At 38.9% G+C, this 20,857-nt stretch overlaps 1 protein-coding gene across 20 annotated transcripts in view; it reads right to left on the reverse strand.

Moving 5' to 3' along the window:
* LOC137260992 (uncharacterized) overlaps positions 1-20,857 on the reverse strand; it is a 105,049-nt gene that overhangs the window by 14,954 nt on the left and 69,238 nt on the right. For all 20 annotated transcript variants that reach the window (XM_067798584.1, XM_067798596.1, XM_067798597.1 and 17 more), the window contains 4 exons: positions 18,935-18,998; positions 4,220-4,280; positions 2,290-2,356; positions 96-1,859 (listed from right to left, as the gene is read on the reverse strand). In XM_067798584.1, the coding sequence (XP_067654685.1) occupies positions 96-1,859; positions 2,290-2,356; positions 4,220-4,280; positions 18,935-18,998 (1,956 nt within the window). The remainder of the gene's footprint in view (positions 1-95; positions 1,860-2,289; positions 2,357-4,219; positions 4,281-18,934; positions 18,999-20,857) is intronic.

The following is a 20,857-nucleotide window of genomic DNA, read 5'->3' on the forward strand; positions in this document are numbered from 1 at the left end:
TCCTGGCAGAGAAAAATAAATGCATTTAAAACACACAAAAAATGCACAAAAAATAATTCTAACTCCATAAAGACAACAATAAGGAATTTTCTTACCTTTCGAGAGATGGGCTTTGGTTGTTCTTTCACTGCTTCAGCTTGTATGTTCTTGAATTTGGCTACCATTTTCTTGGCAGCATTTTCTTTTGGCATACCCTCTGTCCAATCTGTCTGTGCTTCACTGACAACATCTGTGCGTACCACTGGCTGATTTTCAAACACGCCTGGCTCCACCTGTTGTTGGTACTGGCCTGGCAGGTCATTAGGACTGACGCTCTCAAACTGACCTGCCCCTGGGGAGAGCTGGCCTCGCAGTGCCTTCACACGCTCTTCCTCTCTGGGTGGGGTGAACTCCTTGGTCCTGATTCCAGAACCAGGGCTCTGTTTCCCACTCTGACTCTCAACTTGCTTCCAATGGGACACTAAGTTCCTTGCAGTACCACGTTCAGGAAGTTCTTCTCCATATTTTGCAGGATCGCTTTCCTTGGCAACATCACTTCGGACTTCAGGATTGTTCTCAGCAATGCCACTATCTATCTTTTGGTTGTAGTCGGGAATAAATTCTTGTGGCTGGTTCTCGAAAACACCAGTTTCAGATCGTGGTGGAGTAATGCCCCGACGGCTAGAGACTGCTACCTTGCTGTTTTCCTGTTCAATCTCCTTAAATCTTGAGACAAGATTCCTGGCGAAACCTTTTTCTGGAACTACCTCATCAACTTGGAAATTCTCACTAACGACATCAGGTGAGGTTTGGGGCTGACTCTCATACACACCACTTGAAATTCCCTCTCTGGGTGGTGTGATTTCCTTTACTCGGTTTGGGGTAGGTGGAGGGGACTTCATGGTATGTTCCATCTCACGGAACTTGGAAGCAACATTTCTCGCAAACCCTCTTTCAGGAATCGGTTCATCTAATATGTCTTCACTCCTCACAACATCAGATCGTTCAGCTGGCCTGTTCTCAAAGACCCCTGCCTCAGCCTTGCCCTCATATATCTCAACATGAGCTCTAGGCTCACTAACATATTCTCCTCTTGTGTTTCTGTCAGGAGTTATCTCCCTCTTGCCCTTTGCTGCAGAGGATGGTGAGCTCTCCATCTGCTTGAAGCGCTGAGCAATATTCTTAGCTGAACCTCTTTCTGGCAGAATATCTTCTACCTCTTGCCCAGATTTGACAACGCCCTCGTAGTCTTGTGGCTGGTTTTCGAAAATGCCTGCTTCAGCCTTTCCTTCGTACCTCTCAATGGTGGCTGTTGGCTCAGAGACAAATTCAACTTTCCCAGTGGCTCTGTCAGGAGTAATCTCCCTTTTCAAAGGTGAAGATCCAGTGTAACTGCCAGCTCCACTCTCCAACTGCTTGAACTTTGATGCAATATTTTTGGCAGTTCCTCTCTCAGGCAGTGGCTCATTTGTGCTGTCGACTGATCTGACAACGTTCAGATCAATTTGGGGCTGACTTTCAAAGATTCCTGCCTCAGCTTTACCTTCATACACTTGAATGTGACTTGCTGGCTGACTTTCGTATTCAACTTTTCCAGCTCCCTGACGTGGAGGGGTTATCTCCCTTTTGTAATTTTTTGGCTCATTTGCAATCTGTGTGAATCGGTTGAGAAGATTCTTTGCCATGCCAACCTCAGGAAGCTCTGCTCCAATATCTCGGTCACTTTCACGTGCGACATTCTCTAGACGGTCTGGTTGATTCTCATACACACCTTCTTCCTCCTCGTCCCAACTAATGTTCTGTGATGTTACCTTAGTTGTCTGCTGCGGTCCACCAGATTCAAAAGTGTTCCTCACTGAAGACATCTCAGTGAAATGGACCTGAAAGCGCACAAAAAGAATGTGAACTATTACTGTGTACATCAGGACTACAATCATACCAAGACTAGACTGCTTATGAACTTACACTCAATTTCTACAGGTCAAATGAACCAGTGTATGAAATAAGGCCCATCCGACCAACTGAGACAGGCTAGATTTCTCCTAAATTTACATTTACATTTACAACTAGCCAGTTTGATGGTCTGGTAAAAATGTTACATAACATGTTCCATACATCGGAGTAATTTTGTTTGGATTGTTCAGTCTGGTTAAATCCATTTGGGGCTGGTAACATTTTCAGTTACCAGTCCTGGGTTTTGGACTTACTTCATACACAGAGTGAACTGATGTTGACTTTCACAAAAGATCACAATAACCAAATAAACAAAGAGGTGTTTCAGCTGGTAAGACAACTAGCTGAAGTACTTACATCTTCTCGGTCTTGTGTTTCCCGAGCAACATTGGAACTGTAGCCATTCTGTTGGGCAGATCCACCGCTGAGAACACAGAAAAGACAGTTGTCAGAACAGTTGGACTGGGGGTCAGGCTTGTAAACATGGTTCATGGGTGTTACTGTTGCTCATTATGTCAGTCACTCAAGATTCAGTTATTTACAGACTGTTGTATTATAGTTCAAATACTGCTGAGTGATAAACAAACAAACAGAAGATGTCAGTAGTGCTCTGACAAGCAGCAGTTTCAGTGAAAGAATCTTGTTTTATGTTGCTTTTAGCAATATTCCAGCAATATCAAGGCTGGGGACACCAGAATTGGGCTTCACACATTGTACATATGTGGGAAATCGAACTCAACTCTTCAGTTTAACCACTGGGCTAGCCCACTGCTCTCAACACTTACAGCAGAATGGAGTCAATGACAGTCAATCAACACAGAGATGATGACAAGCAGCCACTGCACTAATATCCATGTTAGTCACCTCTTATGCAAAGTATGATGTACTGGAGTCCTATCCTGCCTTAGGAACACCATTTGGTCTTGTTCACTGATTATATTATGCTAATAGTTTCCAAGTCTATGTGCAAAATAACAGGTGCACTTGACTCACTGAGTCAAAGTTGCCACCAGGTCAGCACAGAAAGATAAACGGTTGATATCAGATATCAGGTCAGGGGTTAAAGTTATTGATCTAAATTAAAGACATAATTATTATTATTCTCATAAATATTATCTCCCTGATTTTAATTTCCTGGTAGATGTTTAATTACACATGGAAAGTTCTTTTTTACCTATCATAATTTGTCACTTTATGAGCTACTGCTTTAGGCCCCCCTAAGTAATGGAAGGAATTACGGCAAATTTGAAGGAATTGCATCTCAAATGTATATAAACGCTGTCCACTCGCGAAACAATTGCAGTGATATCGGCAGTTTAGCGGTAACAACAGAAACACAATGCCTCTATCGGAAACAGTGTTGGTAATACTCGAAACAGGATCGGCCATCTTCGGAGATTTCTTGGCTTGGTTAAGTGATTTGTCGGTCACATCCTGAAACTCACACATCAAAACAGGGCGTCACTGAAAGGAGCACCCGTCTCTGAGAGTTTTAGTTTTAGTTTCTACTGTTTTCATTTTCATAATTAGCCATCTTTGACCACCTGTGTTGAATGCATTTAGGTATGAGGTGTTATCACAGCTATAAATTAATTTTGTAGGAAAAGATTTTCACTGCAAAAGAGCGTCAAAAGTCATGCCACCAGAGGTTGTTTACGTCTGAACATTGGAAGCATCCAGCGTGCTCCTTCCAGTGACACCATGTTTTCATGTGTGAGTTTCAGGACGCAACCGACAAATGACGGAACTGAGCTGAGAAATCTCCGAAGATGGTCCATTGTATTTCAAGTATTATTGGCATTGTTTCCAGTAGGGGCGTTGTGTTTATGTTACTACCGATAAATTACTGATATCGCTGCAATTGTTTTGTGATTGGTCTGTGATTGTTTACATTTGAGATGCAATTCCTACAAATTTGCCGTAATTCCTTCAGTTACTTAGGGGGTCTGTGCTTCAGTCAATAGAAATGACAACAATATTATTAGTGATATCTGAAAGGTTATGTAAATATCTGAAGCCTTAAAATTGCCAGTGTTATTCAAAGATGCTCTTCTGGTGTGTTACGTATTCCTTGATATCCAAAAAATCATAATGACATGAACAATGTATGTGTTTAAAATCTTTATGTTCTCATAAAAATATCAAGAAGATTTTAAGTCTTTAAAAGTCCTCTGTCCTAGACTGAACCAGTGTCTACAATAGTTTTAGTTCATGAAACCTAGACAGGTGAGAGAGAGTGTGGTGGGCAGGGAGTGGGGAGGAGTGGCTCAAGACAAACAATACTCACCCCATAGACTGGACCGTCACCTCTCTGACCACCCTGGAGTCGCCTTGGTCACCAAATGAATCTGAAGCACAAACAAGACACTGACCATACGTCGTATTGACTCAGGCACGCTTCTCTAAACAAACTGACCCAAACATCTTTTGTCTTCAAATTTGTCCACAGGTGTTGCCAACAATCGGATTCACCGTTTCAGTCTGAAACAACTGGAAAATTTCGCATTCCAAAAGGAATATGAGGTGTGGAGTCAGGTGAACGTGTGATGACCAAACAACATTCAGATACAAGGTCAATAACCTTTAGAAACATCCAGTAATCCACTGACTTGGACAATCAATTTAACAACTGCAGTGTAAACAATAACATTATATCACTCTTGAAGTGAACAACTGGTTACTACATACACATTTCAAACCAAAAATGTGGCAGAAGTCAAGGAAGGATGCATACAACAATTATGACTTACAAAAACAAATTAACCAACAATTCATAACATACACAGGTGTGTATGCTGTCGCTGAAGCCACAGAACAGCTTCATGAGCTGAAAACACAGGTTGAAGCCTACTCTTTTCTCACCTCTGGCTTATCAACATATGAACTCAGCCTATAACAAGCATCTTCCTGTCAAAGAATCAAACTCACTAGCTTGTCCCACAACTTCTGCTGTTGAATGGCAGAACAGCTACATGCGCTGAAAACACAGGTTGAAGCCTACTTTTTTTCTCACCTCTGGCTTATCAACATATGAACTCTGCCTATAACAAGCATCTTCTTGTCAAAGAATCAAACTCACTAGCTTGTCCCACAACTTCAGCTGTTGAATGGCAGGAATTGTGAGTCAAGACATTCTCAGAAAGCAAACAATTTAAGGAGGTCACATTCTTGAGGGCATAAACCTGGGCAACTGGGTCACAATTTGTGAAAATCAATAATCCTTTCCTCAGCCCTTTCCCTACTGGCACTGAAAGGAAGGTCAATGCAGGAGGATTGTATGAGAGCTTCAGTGAGTATCACACATGGGCCTTTTGGGATTACATGAAGCACTGTAAAATCTTCTATAGGTGGCTGACCATAACAAAATGTTATTTCCTTAATACCACAGCAATGAAGGTGACCCACAGGTGATGTAGGACTTGAGGCCTTTTGTGAAGTCAGTGACTATGGTTTGTCTAAGCCTACAAACATGATATACCATGGAATCACAGTGGGACACACCTGTGTTTGACAGCAATGACCTTATGTCACAATGACATACAATCAGCAAATCACTGATGTCAAGCATCTGCAATCAATGACAGATGTTTTTACAACTAATTTGGGAGATACCAACAAGTTAAAACTAGTTTATATAATCTGAAACTATGACATCTCTCTTAAGAATCCACAAATAATCCCATGTAAACACTACTGCTCATTATCTTTATCTTTACAGTGATAAGTTTGGTAGAATGACAGCAGACATTGCTGTGGTTTTGATCTGGAGCTCTGACCTGTACATTCAACAGAACAGTGCTTTTGCCCTTAATTTTTGTTAGTACTTCAGAAGTGACACTGCTTCACACTTAAAAGACGCATATAACTATCTTACATTTTGAACAAGGCGTATTGTTCACACACACAAGCAATGCCTACTGAATTTGATAAAACAGCCTGAGGTACTGTTTGAATCAGTGGCTTCTATACAGCCATGGAGAACAAACACTCTAAAAATTCTATAATCAGCGAGAGGTAACCTTCACTAGGTGGACGAGGACATCATCTCCTGAAAACTTGCCACTCTAACAGAAGAAACAAATCTTATTCTATTCTTAGGGTGAGTGAGTGAATTAAGTTTTATGCTGCACCCAATTCCACACATCGTCACAATGTGTGAATCCCATTTCCAGTGTCCCCAGTGTGATATTGCTGGAATGTTGTTAAATGCAGCGTGAAACTAAAGTCACTCACTCTATTCTTAGTGTATTCTGATATGTATTATTCAGTTCTGGTGTTTATACAAAGACTTTTTGTTTTATTAGCTTAAGCAACTTGTATATCTATATACAAAACAATTTAATGGAAAAATACATATAAATATTTGGGTTTTTTTTTCACTTTTCTTTACTTTTACTTTATTGTTACATCTGCCCATGCTGGCGAGGTCCATGGTCTCTAGTGCATGGTGGGTTTCAGTACAGTATTGATCTCACAATTGTCTTTAAACTTTCATGCTTGAACACACATACACATCGATCAATATTTACTGGAAACAGTGCTGGCTAATTTCATGTCAGGTACGCTACTGAGATACAGAAATCAATTACCTGCCACCCCATTGGTGACCCCATCCCTGTGACCTCTGCCTGCTTCATGCTGGGAGTTATTGCTCACTTGTCGCATGTAACAGCTGTACCAAGATGTCAGATTCTTGGAGGCTAAACTGCCTTTATTCACTCTTGCCATAGCAGTAGGGGGCATACACGACAGTAAATATGCTCACAAATCACAGTTCGCTGCTGTCAACTGTATGTCAATAATACACGCACTACAACCAACACACCTTCCTGTCTCCAAATTCACTACTCAAACACTGACTGATCACAAGACTGCTTCCATGGTCATAGTATCCATCAAACTTTCTGTTTGTCCTTCATCAATTTCTAATGACCTTCAGTATTAAATCCCAGGCACGAAGAACTTTCAAACTCGCATTAAACTAATTCCACGAAATCTACAAGGCAGCAATCTGTCATTCTGTTGTATGTCAGTGCTGCACAGACAGAAAAGGAAATGTGCTGCACTATGAAAGGTGTACGAAATGTGACAGGTACTCCAGAGCACAATCCACAGGTACACTCTGTGACCATGGAACAGAGTCCAGCGCCTCTCTTAGTATCCAGTATTCCTGGTAAGTATTCCACGGAAGTAAGCTCTGATATGAAACAGTTTGGAGTTCACAATTTCCTGTTACTCCACTCCAACTGTCCCCAAACCTGCCGAACCTTTGACCTGGGGATGCGGACAGGTAAATCTGACATGCCCTGTCTAATTATGTGACATGAGTTAATTAGAACAATGAGGTTTCTATTTCTCCCCACAACAAATGTCAGTTGTCGGCAAACAGGGACAGGACAGTTCAACCATGACACAGCATGATTTTGTTACAACTTGGGAATACTGTGGCAGCTTCACTCTTGACAACACAGAAATCTAGTTTAGTGTGTAACAGTCTGATTGGCTTTCAGGTCCCAGGTTTGTCTTCCATTGGTCTGATATCTCTTTTAGGAAAGCATACATCAGCAGTCTTGAGTGACCATTCATGACCGTATCCTTATGGATTAGGTATGAAGATATCAGTATCAAATATTAATTGTCATACACTTACATATTATTAGGAATGTCTCAAAGGTTCTCTGGGTGAATAACTTCAGTGACAAAGAAACTAGAGGATAATGAATTATTATCCATGCTGAGTATGAACTTACAAGGATTGAGGCTTTATAATCCTGATCCCAACTCAAAAGCCCAACTAATGCCTAATAGAACTTCATATGGATAATGTCATGCAATATGCTTGTTTTAGAATGCTTAGGTACATGCAGTTACGAACAAGCTTCCACACTGGAGGGGTCTCCACACATGTTTCACAAGAAACTAAGTCTGTCATAATATCTTTCCCGAAATGTATTACTTACATAATGTTACAAAATACAAAATGTCTGACATGAATAACCCTGAGTAGCTGCATGACAAACACCTAGTTACAATTATTGTAATTTTAGACTAAATTTACTTTCAATCAATACATCATCTTGACTTAAAATATAGAAATAGTTGCTGAAATATGGACAAAATACTACTACAGTGTTTATGCTCCCAGCCACTTAATTGACATTGGTCATGTGTAAAATTTGTGGTCCCTTTGGGTTTTGTTTTGGACAATAAGTAGAGTTTACGGCCACTGATGTATCATAGCACATTTATATTGGGTCTTTGTGTGACTCAACTGATGTGCAAAGTTAACTTAAACTGAGACAAAACCAATCCCTTTGTAGGTGTTGATTATAACATGGCCGTCTCGCATGGAGACACATCATCAGCTAGCATCAACTGTTAGACAGTTGTGTTGTCAGATGCATATATATATTGATTGGTGCAATCTGAACAGGATATAGGTAGCCTTTTTATTAAACTTATGTGGGTCAGATGGTTGTGTGATTGAGGCCATTAGTCTTTTTTTCATGGTTGAATTTCAGAAATGTAAAACAATTGTTTGCATGTGTGGCTTCAGGTATTATGGATTATATGATGTGAATGTTCTTGCTAATATAACAAATAAAACATTCAGATATTACTCAAAAGAAACTGGGTAGGTTTCACACTAGGGTGTAGAGTAACTGTAGCAAATGTTTTGACGAAGTATCATCTTTGAAGGTATTTTTTTATTATTTAGAAATAGTTGCATTTAGCGACCCTGGATTATTTTGTACACTACTTTGTGATTATGACTGAAAACAGATGAGTTGGCAGAAATAGTAGGACATAAATCTGGCATGCAGCAAATTCACAAGATACTTAGACGGTAGTACAGAAAACTGTATATCGAGCATGAAAGTGAAAGTTTCCTTACAACTGATCATAAGATGTTTTGCCAAGAATGATACAAATAGTCTTAAATATTAAGGAAGAAAGAAATGTTGAGATGCATATATTAAGAACAATCCCTACCAGCTCCCTGGCAAATATCACTTGGCAAGGAGCATGACATTCTTCACCTCAGTGCTGAAGGGATGTCCCTGGAATAGCTTGTTACAGATTCCTCTGACATTATGTCACAAGTTGTGAGGGGAATATTATATGTCAGTTGGCAGTGTATAAGGAAAGTAGCATTACCCCTGAAATTTGGAGTATGTTACCACCAAAATAGGACAACTGTTCAACTTAGTGATTACATACATGAATTAGTCTGTATAATTGGTGTAATAATCTCCACAAACACATGAGATTGTAAACGCAGACTTCACAACTGACTCATTCCACGGTGATGTTTAGAGTTGCATGGTGACATTGACCTTCTCATAAACATTGCCAATATTATTCAATAAATCTAAACATAGAAAACCTGGTCAGCAAACAGTTAATCTTTCTAAACACATGTACCATGATTGATTCTGAGATTTTTCTCTTGTACACACCTCAAATTTATTGGCATACTATTTGCACTAGAACAGAAGTATTGAACGGGAGTTACTTCCCTTGGAATCATGGTAATGCTAACTAGCCATGTCAGTTTGTTTGCATGGAGCACATAGTGCTGTTCCTGACATAAATACATAGATAGCCCCTCCTGGCCCCATGCATGTGCACCTGCTGAAGACTGCATGACCTCGCTCAGTTTCTTGTACAAACAGATGGAGGTGATGCAGGAGGCCCGAGGACCTAATTACACCGAAAGTGGTTTAACATTTGTGGAAAAAGTAATCATTGAGCAAATATCCATTAAAATCTCAAGGAAGTCTTCTTTAAACAAACCGACAAATCCATGCAACTGACATTTGTATTTTGAATACTAATTCATTTCATCCTTTTCATTAATATTATAACCCATAGAAATATATAAGTATGTCATATATGCACCGTTCATAAGTGAAATTTTTATCGAATTAAGAAATGATTTAAGATTTCCGTTACATAACACTGACCCTAAACGTTGTGCTTAGGTAATATTGCTTCATGTATGAAAGCCTAAGATATAATAAGCTCTTAAAGTGCTGTTTACAGTGCTTCAATTACATAGCCTAATCTTGCCGGGACAAACATGGTAACTACCAAGAACATGGATGTAATGAAGTGTGTAATCCAACAAACCTGTCCGACTCCCTGTGTCAGCTCTGGTTGCAGTGAGCGTCTCCCTCACCTTGTTCCGCAGTCAAATGTTTGCACTTGTCAGAATCATGTGAAATGTCTACTTGTCAATAAAACACAGTGGCCAGGTATTAAAGAATCTACTTACAGGTGATGTGAGAGAAGCGTATATATAAGTGGTAACTTCTCCCAGGTTGTTGCTGTGGCAGAATCACTTATGTCTCTACTGTCTGACTCTGGCCCAGGAAGTCTCAACTCTATGTTAATATTTTGAATTCCGTGTAAATGAACACTTTCTACATCCACATAATGACACCTTGATTTTTGTACACAGCCCTGTCCAAGGATCTGGGGCATGCCTAAAATCACTTGGGAATGTTGTTTTTTTCCCAGAGAAATCCATTCACAGTTAGCCTCATGGACGTGCTGTGTTTGAAATAACACAGGACAGGTATTTGAATTCAGTTGTCTGCATTTTAAATGGGAACTGCAAAATTTTGTGAAGAGATAACATATATTTAGTCCTTCTTAAAAAGTTCATATATCACATTCATGTTGTCTTAAGTGTTTATTTTGTGTTTAAGAGAAACATTTTCAAAATCACAGGCAATATTGTATTCAATTTTTGACCTTGATGCTTGTGAGAAGAACAATTTACTAACAATGATCTCCCTAACAACAGGTAATATATTGATCTCATAAAAAATATATATTGGTATCAGAGAAGTTCTCTTCATGTTAGGGTGCTAGTGGCTAGGGTGTGAGTTTACCCTGAGTACATTTCATGTGCACCAGCTGTGAGATGTAGCACCCTCAGTGTGGACAAACCTTGGTGGTATTTGTACATCTATAGCAACAGTATTCAACTCTCACTAGGTGCAGTGTTCAAACAGCACTTTCAAGGTGCCCTGTCCAGTGTATACACTATGTACATATACGTTACACTTTTTCTCTCAAGGTTATAGATAATGCAATACATCCCATTGCTACATAATACAATATATCCCAGTGCCAGATAATACAATATATCCCAGTGCTAGATATTTTAATATATCCCAGTGCCAGATAACATATTGATATATCCTACTACCAGATAATGTAATATATTTCCGAGAGATAATGCAATATATGCCTTTGCCAGATAATGTAACTGTCACACAGCTAGATACTGGCTGTCACACTACTGATTCTGAAAATCATGTCAACATGTGACCATCTACACGACCAGCAGGTTGGACACTTACAGCCTGACATTTTCTATCAGTACTGATTTATCCACAGTCTAGCACACAAACCATACAAAGATGTCTCAGATGTTTCCCATGACTGATGTCACACTGGGGAATTCCAACTGACTTCAGTATTGGCAACACACAGATCACTAACTGTATTCAAACTGTGTTTGAAAGAAAAGGCTTGTTGTCATCCATTTGAACACATCTGATAACTAACAGTTCAATATTTCAATTTACCTTGTACCTTTGAAGCAAATAAAGAGCCAATGACGAATATGTCTTGATACATGTCAAACTATTTCTCAGTTTCAGCTATATAGCAGTATGAATTCTTATTGTGTAAACAATAGACCACAAACTGTTATTGTGTTAACTGTTGACGCCAACATGAGCTTTTGAAGTGTATTCCTGTACACACCAGGGTGGCTCACTGTTAACTATGACCCAATACTTATATCGACATTAAGTCACTTCTATGCTGATATTTACATGATATATTTTCAGATCTGCACTGAAAATGTCTAAATATAGCATTATCAATATAGTTTCAAAGCATGAACGAGAAATCAATCCACTGACCAGCTGACACAAAGCATATTACATAACCATCCATCTTCATCAGCCATTTTAATGCACATTAACTACATACATATATCCTGCATAGTTTGGAAATGTACAAAGACGCAACTATAATCAGTTTACCTGATCTCACTCTGAAATAAACATGGTGCATGATTAATCACAAGAAATATTACTGCCCTAATCTACACGCTAATGGCGCATTATACATGACGGCCTTTCAAGTTTACCAACCTTGCAATAATCGTGAAATACCAGGCTTAAACTTGAGCTAATCTCATCAGTCACTGGTAAGTGAAAAGCGCTAAATCATTAGAAGTGTCAAGTTCACAAGTCAATACAGCCTGCACGCCCTGTTGCAGTCAAGGTGTAATTGGACAGTTTATGTAATATCCAACCTGTTGGCGCTTGTTGTACTTTGAAGTTTACAAGGTGCTCACAGATAAAATTTCAAACAGATAAATTTTGATAAGATAAAAACTATGTTTGTCTCATGTTTAAGCTGACTGGGGTATTTCTGACTCAGGGTTGTGTATTCATGGGAAACTAATTTGTTCTTTCACAGAAGGTTTTGTTTCTCAGGGTCCTCCTTGTCCAAGGTGCAAATCAATTTGTTTGAGAAAAGACAACTCTTCAGTAGCGAAGATAACCAAACATTCCAATTCTTCCAGACATTTCAAAACTACTACAAGGCATTCTTCAGCACATTTGGAAAGAGAATTCCAGTAGAAAACCTCAATCCTGAGTACTGTGTTCACTTAGTCAAGAATTAAGTTAACCCAGACAAAACCTAAAAAAATGGCAGAAACTGAAAAAAGGCATTTCATCCTCACACACTTAAACATGAAACAAAAATAACAGATGTATTACTGATTTATATTCCTTAAAAATTTCATGAGAGAATGCATATGTTAACAATGAAGGACTAGGTTTTGGAATAAACGCATCTCAGAGTACATATATCAAAGTGAATATTGGGTAATTCAATTTGTCAACAGATAGAATTTCAATGGAATATAGTTCCCAACATGACATATGCAACAAAGGACTGTAATCCACACAAACAACTGTACACACCTGCTCCCAAATCCACAAAGCATTCCCAGTGCAACAATATTTGTAACCTGTTATGAATTAAATAGTTATTGCATATATAACCCTACGATCACTTTGTAGAACGAGACCTTGATATCAGCATATGGGGACCAAGTCTCTTTCTGAGACATTCTCATTAGAAAATAATAACATCCTTATCTCAGCAGTGTCTAACTCATGGTTCCTTTATACATCTATTTTAATTACCACAAACAAGATTTCACATTAGGGACAATATGCTTGAGTAATTATGTATCCATCCAAGGTATAACCTCTATTATATCGTATATCACAAGTAGTGCCACTGTACACACACAGCTACCTGTTAATTGCTGGCGACAGCAGGCCCTTATGTGTCTATAATTAGATTTGGCACATTTCATCATTGAATGCAGCATATGATTGTATCATGTGAATTAACTGGTTTTACCACTAGCAGCTCCCACCTTGACAAAATCAATATAATTGTCAACACATGTGTGTGCTTTATCATGTATGTGCCAAAATACAGTGTTTGTCAAAGTTTATGTTCTCAGCTGCATGCAGGAACTGTTGTTGATAGATGTATCACTGACTAAGAACAAAGCTCACCTCGAAAATATCGTATCTGTCTTGTGACAACATCCATGTTGATTCAATCCTAGTACACTCCGCAAGTAAGAAAGGCACAAGCTTGACACATGCATATATACAGATGATCTGTTAGTACGGCAATATACGACCTGTGCTATTTCTATACTCAGGCTGACTTTTCAATACAGTTTATGCCTGGACAATTCAACTCTTTTATACTGCAGAGTTGGGTCGGGAGGTTGGAGCTGTCAACCACCGTATGTATTGCCTCGCTATAAAACACAATCAGCAGTCCTCATACTATTGGCGTGCAGTACACTGCCCCCTTATAAGGCAGATCATAGATACAATTGTATAAGTACCTCAAAGACGCTTTCAAATCAGACCTAAACAATTAATGGTCACAGACAGATATGCAGGTTATTAATAGGTTTGGAATCAAGCTGGCAGCGACATAGTGTTCTGACATCTCAAGTGACGTGAGTACAATCCAACTTCCTTGTTGTAAAATATATAGATTGTTAGCATGGTAGGTACAGGAAGATGGGAGGTAGGGTGATGGCAGGTAGGGTGAGGGTAGGTAGGGTGAGGGGAAGGGGGGTGAGGTAGTGGGTATTAGTTTGGAGGTAGGGTGGGGTGTCTGGGTGGGTGTGGATGCCAAGACAGACACTGTAGGATAGTAGAAGGAACTGAAGGGTGGATAGATAAGACGGGATGATGGGAAGGAAACAACGTGGGTAGAAGGGGTGTGAACATAGGTTAAACAGATCAAAAGGTGAGTATATACCAGTAGGGGGTGGACGTGTGGAAGAGGGTGTTGAATGCTTGAGTTGTTCTATTGATGGAGGAAGCCAATGGTGAATGTTCCAAATGTCAAAGTAAAATTGATATGAAGTGTTATTGTTAGTCTCCGCATCTGACAACAGGGCAAAAATTCTCATCTAAACGTTTATCAAAACCAAATGATTAGAGCTAAAGCACATAAATAAATAAATTCTTTGCAACAGCCAAAATTCTGTGTGGGGTAATACACGAATGAAGATGAATCAAGTTACATTTTGGCACATGCTGTTTCTGCCTTGTGAGATTACCAAATACGCCCTAGCAAGAATGCTGCGGCTGCTACTGTTGTTGCTGCTGCTGCAGCCATGATGGTAGCCCAATTACACAAGATACCTCGACCTGCTAGCAACCATGCCTAACACTTCACAGATAGCTATCAAACAGGCAATGGACCAAACATTATATATAGCCAAGAGAGATTCATCGTTATGAAATGGATGGAATCTAACTTTGGAAAATACACTGGAGCAAACTGTGTCTGTATTGAAGGTCACATGTTGATATTTGTTAAAGGGGACACATACACTATAAAACAACCTTTTTTCTCCCATGAAACAAAACACATTTTTAGAATTAGGTAATATCAAATTAGCATGTATGTGTTGAAATATTCTGCAATGATGAGATCTTTGTTTCCCAATCAATCTAAACAAGCAGAGTTACCACCCTTAGATTCTTACGTAATTGATGTCAATTTACTTGTCTCTGCCAAAGCAAAACATAGTGAAACAATTTCTTTTCTTTTTTTAAATTCTAGATCAAATTGTTACATGATACATAAAAGATCCAGATGAACTTAGGCAGTATATTGTACTAGTGAATATCTGGTTTTTAGAGTTGAACATGCACTGGGCGCACAAACATTCACATACACACATCAGTATTCACACCTTTGTAGTATAATGACTATTATAAGGCCAAGCAGATACAAACAGGATTTAGTTTTCAGATCAGATACTGTTTAACACTATTTACAACACCTAAATACTCCAAGAATGAAGAAGAAACATCATACATTTCAATGAAGTCATCATATGACAAGAACTCCTTATTGCCATCAACAATGTCAAAGACTTGGGAGATTCCCCCATGATGCCACTGTTTTAAAAAAATAGTCTTTTTGTTAATTCTGATGTGTGGGTTCTGAAACAAAGGTTCAGTCAGGACACTACTAATAGTTTCTGGTTTGAGTTTCTATTCTAAATCTACAAAAGATTGAAAGGAAAATCTCCAGAACATATTATTGATACGTGACGACTTACTTTCAAAGTAGGATGCCCCAAATTCACCCAGCTTAGTCAGAGAAGGATAGATGGTTTCAAAGAGTAGATACCATTTAGCACAATTTGCATTTCCTGATCCAAGTGGTTTTCAGAAATTTCACATAGAAGAATATGTTGACCATACCTAAACCACCTTGCTTAGCTGGCTGACAGACATTTAACCTTTTAACCTTATCCCTTTTGCCACCCCACAGAAATCTAAAGAGCATGTCATTCAGAGTGAATAGGAACTCTTGAGATGGATCAGGAAGAGACAGCAGCAAATAGTTCAGTTTGGAAATCAGGAATGATTTTATAATTGCTATTCTGCCATTTGAAGTGACGGTTCCTTTACTCTTGTAGTGTAATTCCATTGTATCATTTAGCTTTGTGCTGAATTTAATGCCAAGAATTTGGAACTCTACAGGATTCCAACAAGTAGGCCCATCAGACATAAATCTTCGTGAACTACCCTGCCAGTCATCAATTTTATGTTCTCCTGTTAAGCAGGTATGCAATGAACTAGTCAATGAAACTCCTAGATCATGGTGAGACATTGAGTGATGGTAGTACCATGGATGGCATTAAGTGATGATGGCACCATGGATGACACCAAGTGATGGTGGTACCATGGAAGATGGTGATACCATGGATAACATCAAGTGATGATGGTACCTAAGGAAGACATTAAGTGATGGTGGTACAATGGATGACATCAAGTGATGGTGGTACAATGGATGACATCAAGTGATGGTGGTACCATGGATAACATCAAGCAAAGGTGGTACTACCATGGATGACATCAAGTGATGGTGGTACCATGGATGATATTAAGTAATGGTGACACCATGGTAGACATCAAGTGATGGTGGTACCATGTATGACATCAAGTGATGGTGGTACCCCCAAAATACATCAAAAGATGGTGGTACCACACAAGGCATCAAGTGATGGTGGTACCCATGGCTACCAGTACTAATGTTCAGCAAGGTCAGCAGCTACAGTGACTGTACTGTAGAGATCTTGGCAGTTATTACCACTCTACACCATTGCTACATAGTAGCATCTAGAACATCTGGAAATCTCTCCAATATAATTACTCCCTTGTTTTTCCTGCCAGCATGATTTCAGTTGCAGTACATGTCTATTTTCTTCCAATCTAAACTGAATAATATGCATCAGGTGAGTTGGAGAAATAAATCTGAACATTCATCACATAACCCAGCAGTTCTATTCCTGTACAAGAAATCAAAAGATGCCAATGCTAAATAGTCAACAGCCTTTCTACATGTGGGAAGATACGATGTACAGCTGTACAGACTGACCTGTAAACGACTATATACATCACGTATCATGGCAACACGTCTAGACCAACTGGCCCTGAATAAGAACTTATAACATCACCAAGTGGTTGAGCTGTAAATTCTCATATGTTTTGTAATATGGAGAAACGATGAGAAGGGTTACTCTGTCTCGACTGAGAGCAGAATGTGTTCCCTTTGTATAGTACTGTATGGATAAAGCCAAACTTGTGATACCCCATTGCCAATGATTCATTCTGAATCTATAATTGTCTGATGTCATTACTGTGTGTGAGAGAAAAGTCAGTTGAAAATTCAAATAAGGAATACACACTATACACTCATAATGGGTAAGGTAAAATAGTGACCTCAGCATTCACCACACATTTCATCGTAAGTAAACAGACCTTATAAATATCAGACTGCATTCGTGGTGAATAGTCAGTTTCAAATTCTTAACCAAGAGAAAAAAGAAATTATTTCAATACTGATTTCTTGATTCAGCAGTAGAGGGCAATCTTCACTACATCCCTATGAAAAGTCACCTTCACTTTCGTACTCGTAGCAAGCAACAGCATGAACCTTAAGACTAATACTAATTATGTGGTGTCTGTTAGTTAGAGATATCATAGCTCTTTACAAGCACTGGTAATAGACACTCACTATATGATCAGCTGAGCATAAAGCAGTGGCACAATGCCAGGTAGAGAGAGGTATGTGATCAGGAGGGGAGGGGTAATGATGCTAACATGAGTGATGGAGCTACTGTTTTCACAGCAGTGGCAGTGCTGGGAACAGATACGCTGGAAACTCCAAATGATCAACTGACTTTTTATTGTTTCTTGGCAGGCAGAGTACGTGTTATAGCCAGTAGTACAGCCTTATTTGCCAGAATATTCACTTCCCTGGCTTGTAGTGAGTGATGATTTATGCCGCTTGTAGCAATATGCAAGCAACATCACAGTAGGGGAACCTAATAACCTTCACACATATGTGAAGGTATCTATGTGTTCAACTGAACCGGGCCTTCAGTTTGGCAAGCGAATGCTTTAACCACTTGGCTACCAAACCTCTTTCCCCAAACCCAACTTTCCTTTACTCTTACAAATTAGTAGATTCACATACATTTCATCACTGTCTGAATTGTAGACATTGCTCATCTTATCTTAAAAAAATTACGAAAGTAATTGTACTTTCGATTGAAGAACTAAATCTTGTTCTCTGAAATCAAACAGAAACCCAAATCATTCTCAACCTCATTTCAATTCATGAAACCAAAAAACTAGGCTTTTGTTGTTGAATAAAGGTCTTGAAACATGTTCTCGTAATGACACATATAAATAACACCAGGTTTTGAATGTAAGCAGTCTTTATCCCGAATGCTCTATCAAGAGCCTGGGAGCACCTGTCAACTACCTGCTGATCTACCTTGTTCTCACACACCCTTTGGGAACATTGAATGTCAATCAAGCAATTCTTCTGACTTTTTACCTCTTCGTGACTCACCTCAGTGGACAAAAACATGTCAAACATGCCATTGAGAAAGATACATCATTCATAGGCACACACTCATACACAGAAAGAATGGATCTCATTCCATCTATTGCAAACTTATTTGACAGATTTAAGATGAAATGTCACAGCCAAGAGATATATGGGATGGAGGTAACACAACAAGGGAGTTAACTCCTTGTATAGGCTGACATCAATTTTGTTTAAGGTAATGCCATAGTTTTGCACAGGATACTGGGAAGCAATGCTTTTCTGAATTTCCTTTTTATGTTGGATACTGGTATCTTAAGGTGAAGGTATACAAGGTGTATCATAATAATAGGAAGTTCAGTTTCATGAGTTGATTATGATATTACAAATCGTCCCTAAACTAAACTAAAACACATATGAAACATAACTGTTTGCAATTATTGTGTTATTGCTTTTCTTCTTTGTTTTTCAGCCAAAATGAGAAATCGACAACTCAACTTACCCGAGTATCTCTTCTCATCCCTGGATCTGGATATGACACGGCCATCTTGAGTAATTTGTTCTTCCTGTGAAAATTGATAAGAAACTGTCATTTTGCTTCCTGTACTCCAACGTTTGGCCATTGTGATATGATAGCCAACCTATGTAATGATGACTGACTCTATAACTGACACTGGACAGTAAGGGTGGAAGGTAACTTGGCTGGTGAAACCAGGAACTGCCAGAATCTATGGGGTGGAGACAGACACGGAAGTCAGTCCGTGGATCTAAAACTTGGATATCTGGGGGAAATGGCAGAAGTCGTCACCGAAGAAAAAACTGGAAATCTTGTGATTGGGAAGAGTACCACTTGTTGTGAGTGGTGTCAGCTTACAGCAGCCAATATACCTATGGTGGAAATACAGAGTGGGTGTACCATTCGGCCTCTCTCTCACACAAACACACAGCCTCAATATACTGCCAAAATGGTAAACATGCATCTGTAAACAAAGTCACAAAGGCTCAACTCCCCTGAGGACTTGGAGCAGGTTTCAGATGAGGGTAGTGCGTGTACAACGTACACTGCAATGAAATGTACACAGTGTTGACCCTGTCGCTGGGGTGTTATACTGGGGCAGCATGTTGGTATCAACAAGCTCAAGGAACACATAGTTGCAGCATTGCCAAGGTGGATCCTATACATGGAGATGCTATTTGGGCTTCCTTAGTGAATTTCTACATGCCCCGTTGTTAATGTGTATAGGCGGGTACCACTCTCTCACACTGCATGTGCTAAGCCTATGTTCGAGTGCAACCCTCCCTTCAATTATCACCGTCTTCCTACTGTGTGTTTTACCTGCACAAAGTAAACATTGTCTCAGGTAAGTCTACTTTGATTCACTTTTTACAATTTCTAATTACACTACAGGTGAGTTTTAAAGTTCAAACATGACTGAAATGAGCACGAGCTAGGAACGACTGTGGTGTGTGCTTCATCAGTTGTCTAGGCAATACCCAAACCATTACATCCAGTGTCATTTACGTTGCTGTTCAAACTGACATTTGACAACTGACAAACTTCAAATAGTTAGACACTTTCTTAAACATATTGAAACTATTTTTTCCATCAAAATGTCTTCAAACTAAAATCAAGAAAATGTTAACATTTACATGCCTCATTAATAGTTTCTGATTCATAATTATTTTTTTATGGATTGTTAAATAATGTTAGCTAAGTAGCATGCTCAAACACTCTTATCATTAATCTAATTTTCAATGCATAATTTAGAAACAAAACAAACATAAAACACAAAACACATAGCAAAGCAGCATATAATAACTTCTGACAAAACCACACAGCTTATGGTGAAAATGTTACTATGGCAACAAAGCAGACAATGTTACAGACAGAGGCAGACATCCACATGCAGAAATATACATGTACACATCAGATTTCTGCAAGCATCCAAATCTTCTGTCATTTTCTTTGCAAACAACATGCCTTTATCTGATATTTTGTTTACACTACCTTACTCAGTAGAACAATACAACTAAAACCTCTACAAAATAATGTTAGCAGTGGATTTAGATTTTGCTCTTCATATGGCCACCATTACATAGCTCAAACATTGCAAACATCCATTTTGAAAATGCATATTGAGCAAAAAAATTGAACACAAATCTTTAAAAGATGTATCTACCAACATAATATGTTCAAGACATAAAAGTTAATCACTTTTCACATTAATTTTATGCAAATCTTTCTATTTCAGTGTCAGATGAATATGGAGAGAAAGTCTAAAATATTAAATATCAAATTTACACATGAGCATGGGTACATGTATGATAAAGGGAAATAATCAGGCCATATGTGCAATATGTGCCATATCTCCCTTTCAAGCCACCTCAACAAATAAGATAATTATTGATAATTTGATATGAAATA

The sequence above is a fragment of the Haliotis asinina genome, chromosome 14, assembly GCF_037392515.1.
Source record: "Haliotis asinina isolate JCU_RB_2024 chromosome 14, JCU_Hal_asi_v2, whole genome shotgun sequence".
NCBI classification, from domain to species: Eukaryota; Metazoa; Mollusca; class Gastropoda; order Lepetellida; family Haliotidae; genus Haliotis; species Haliotis asinina.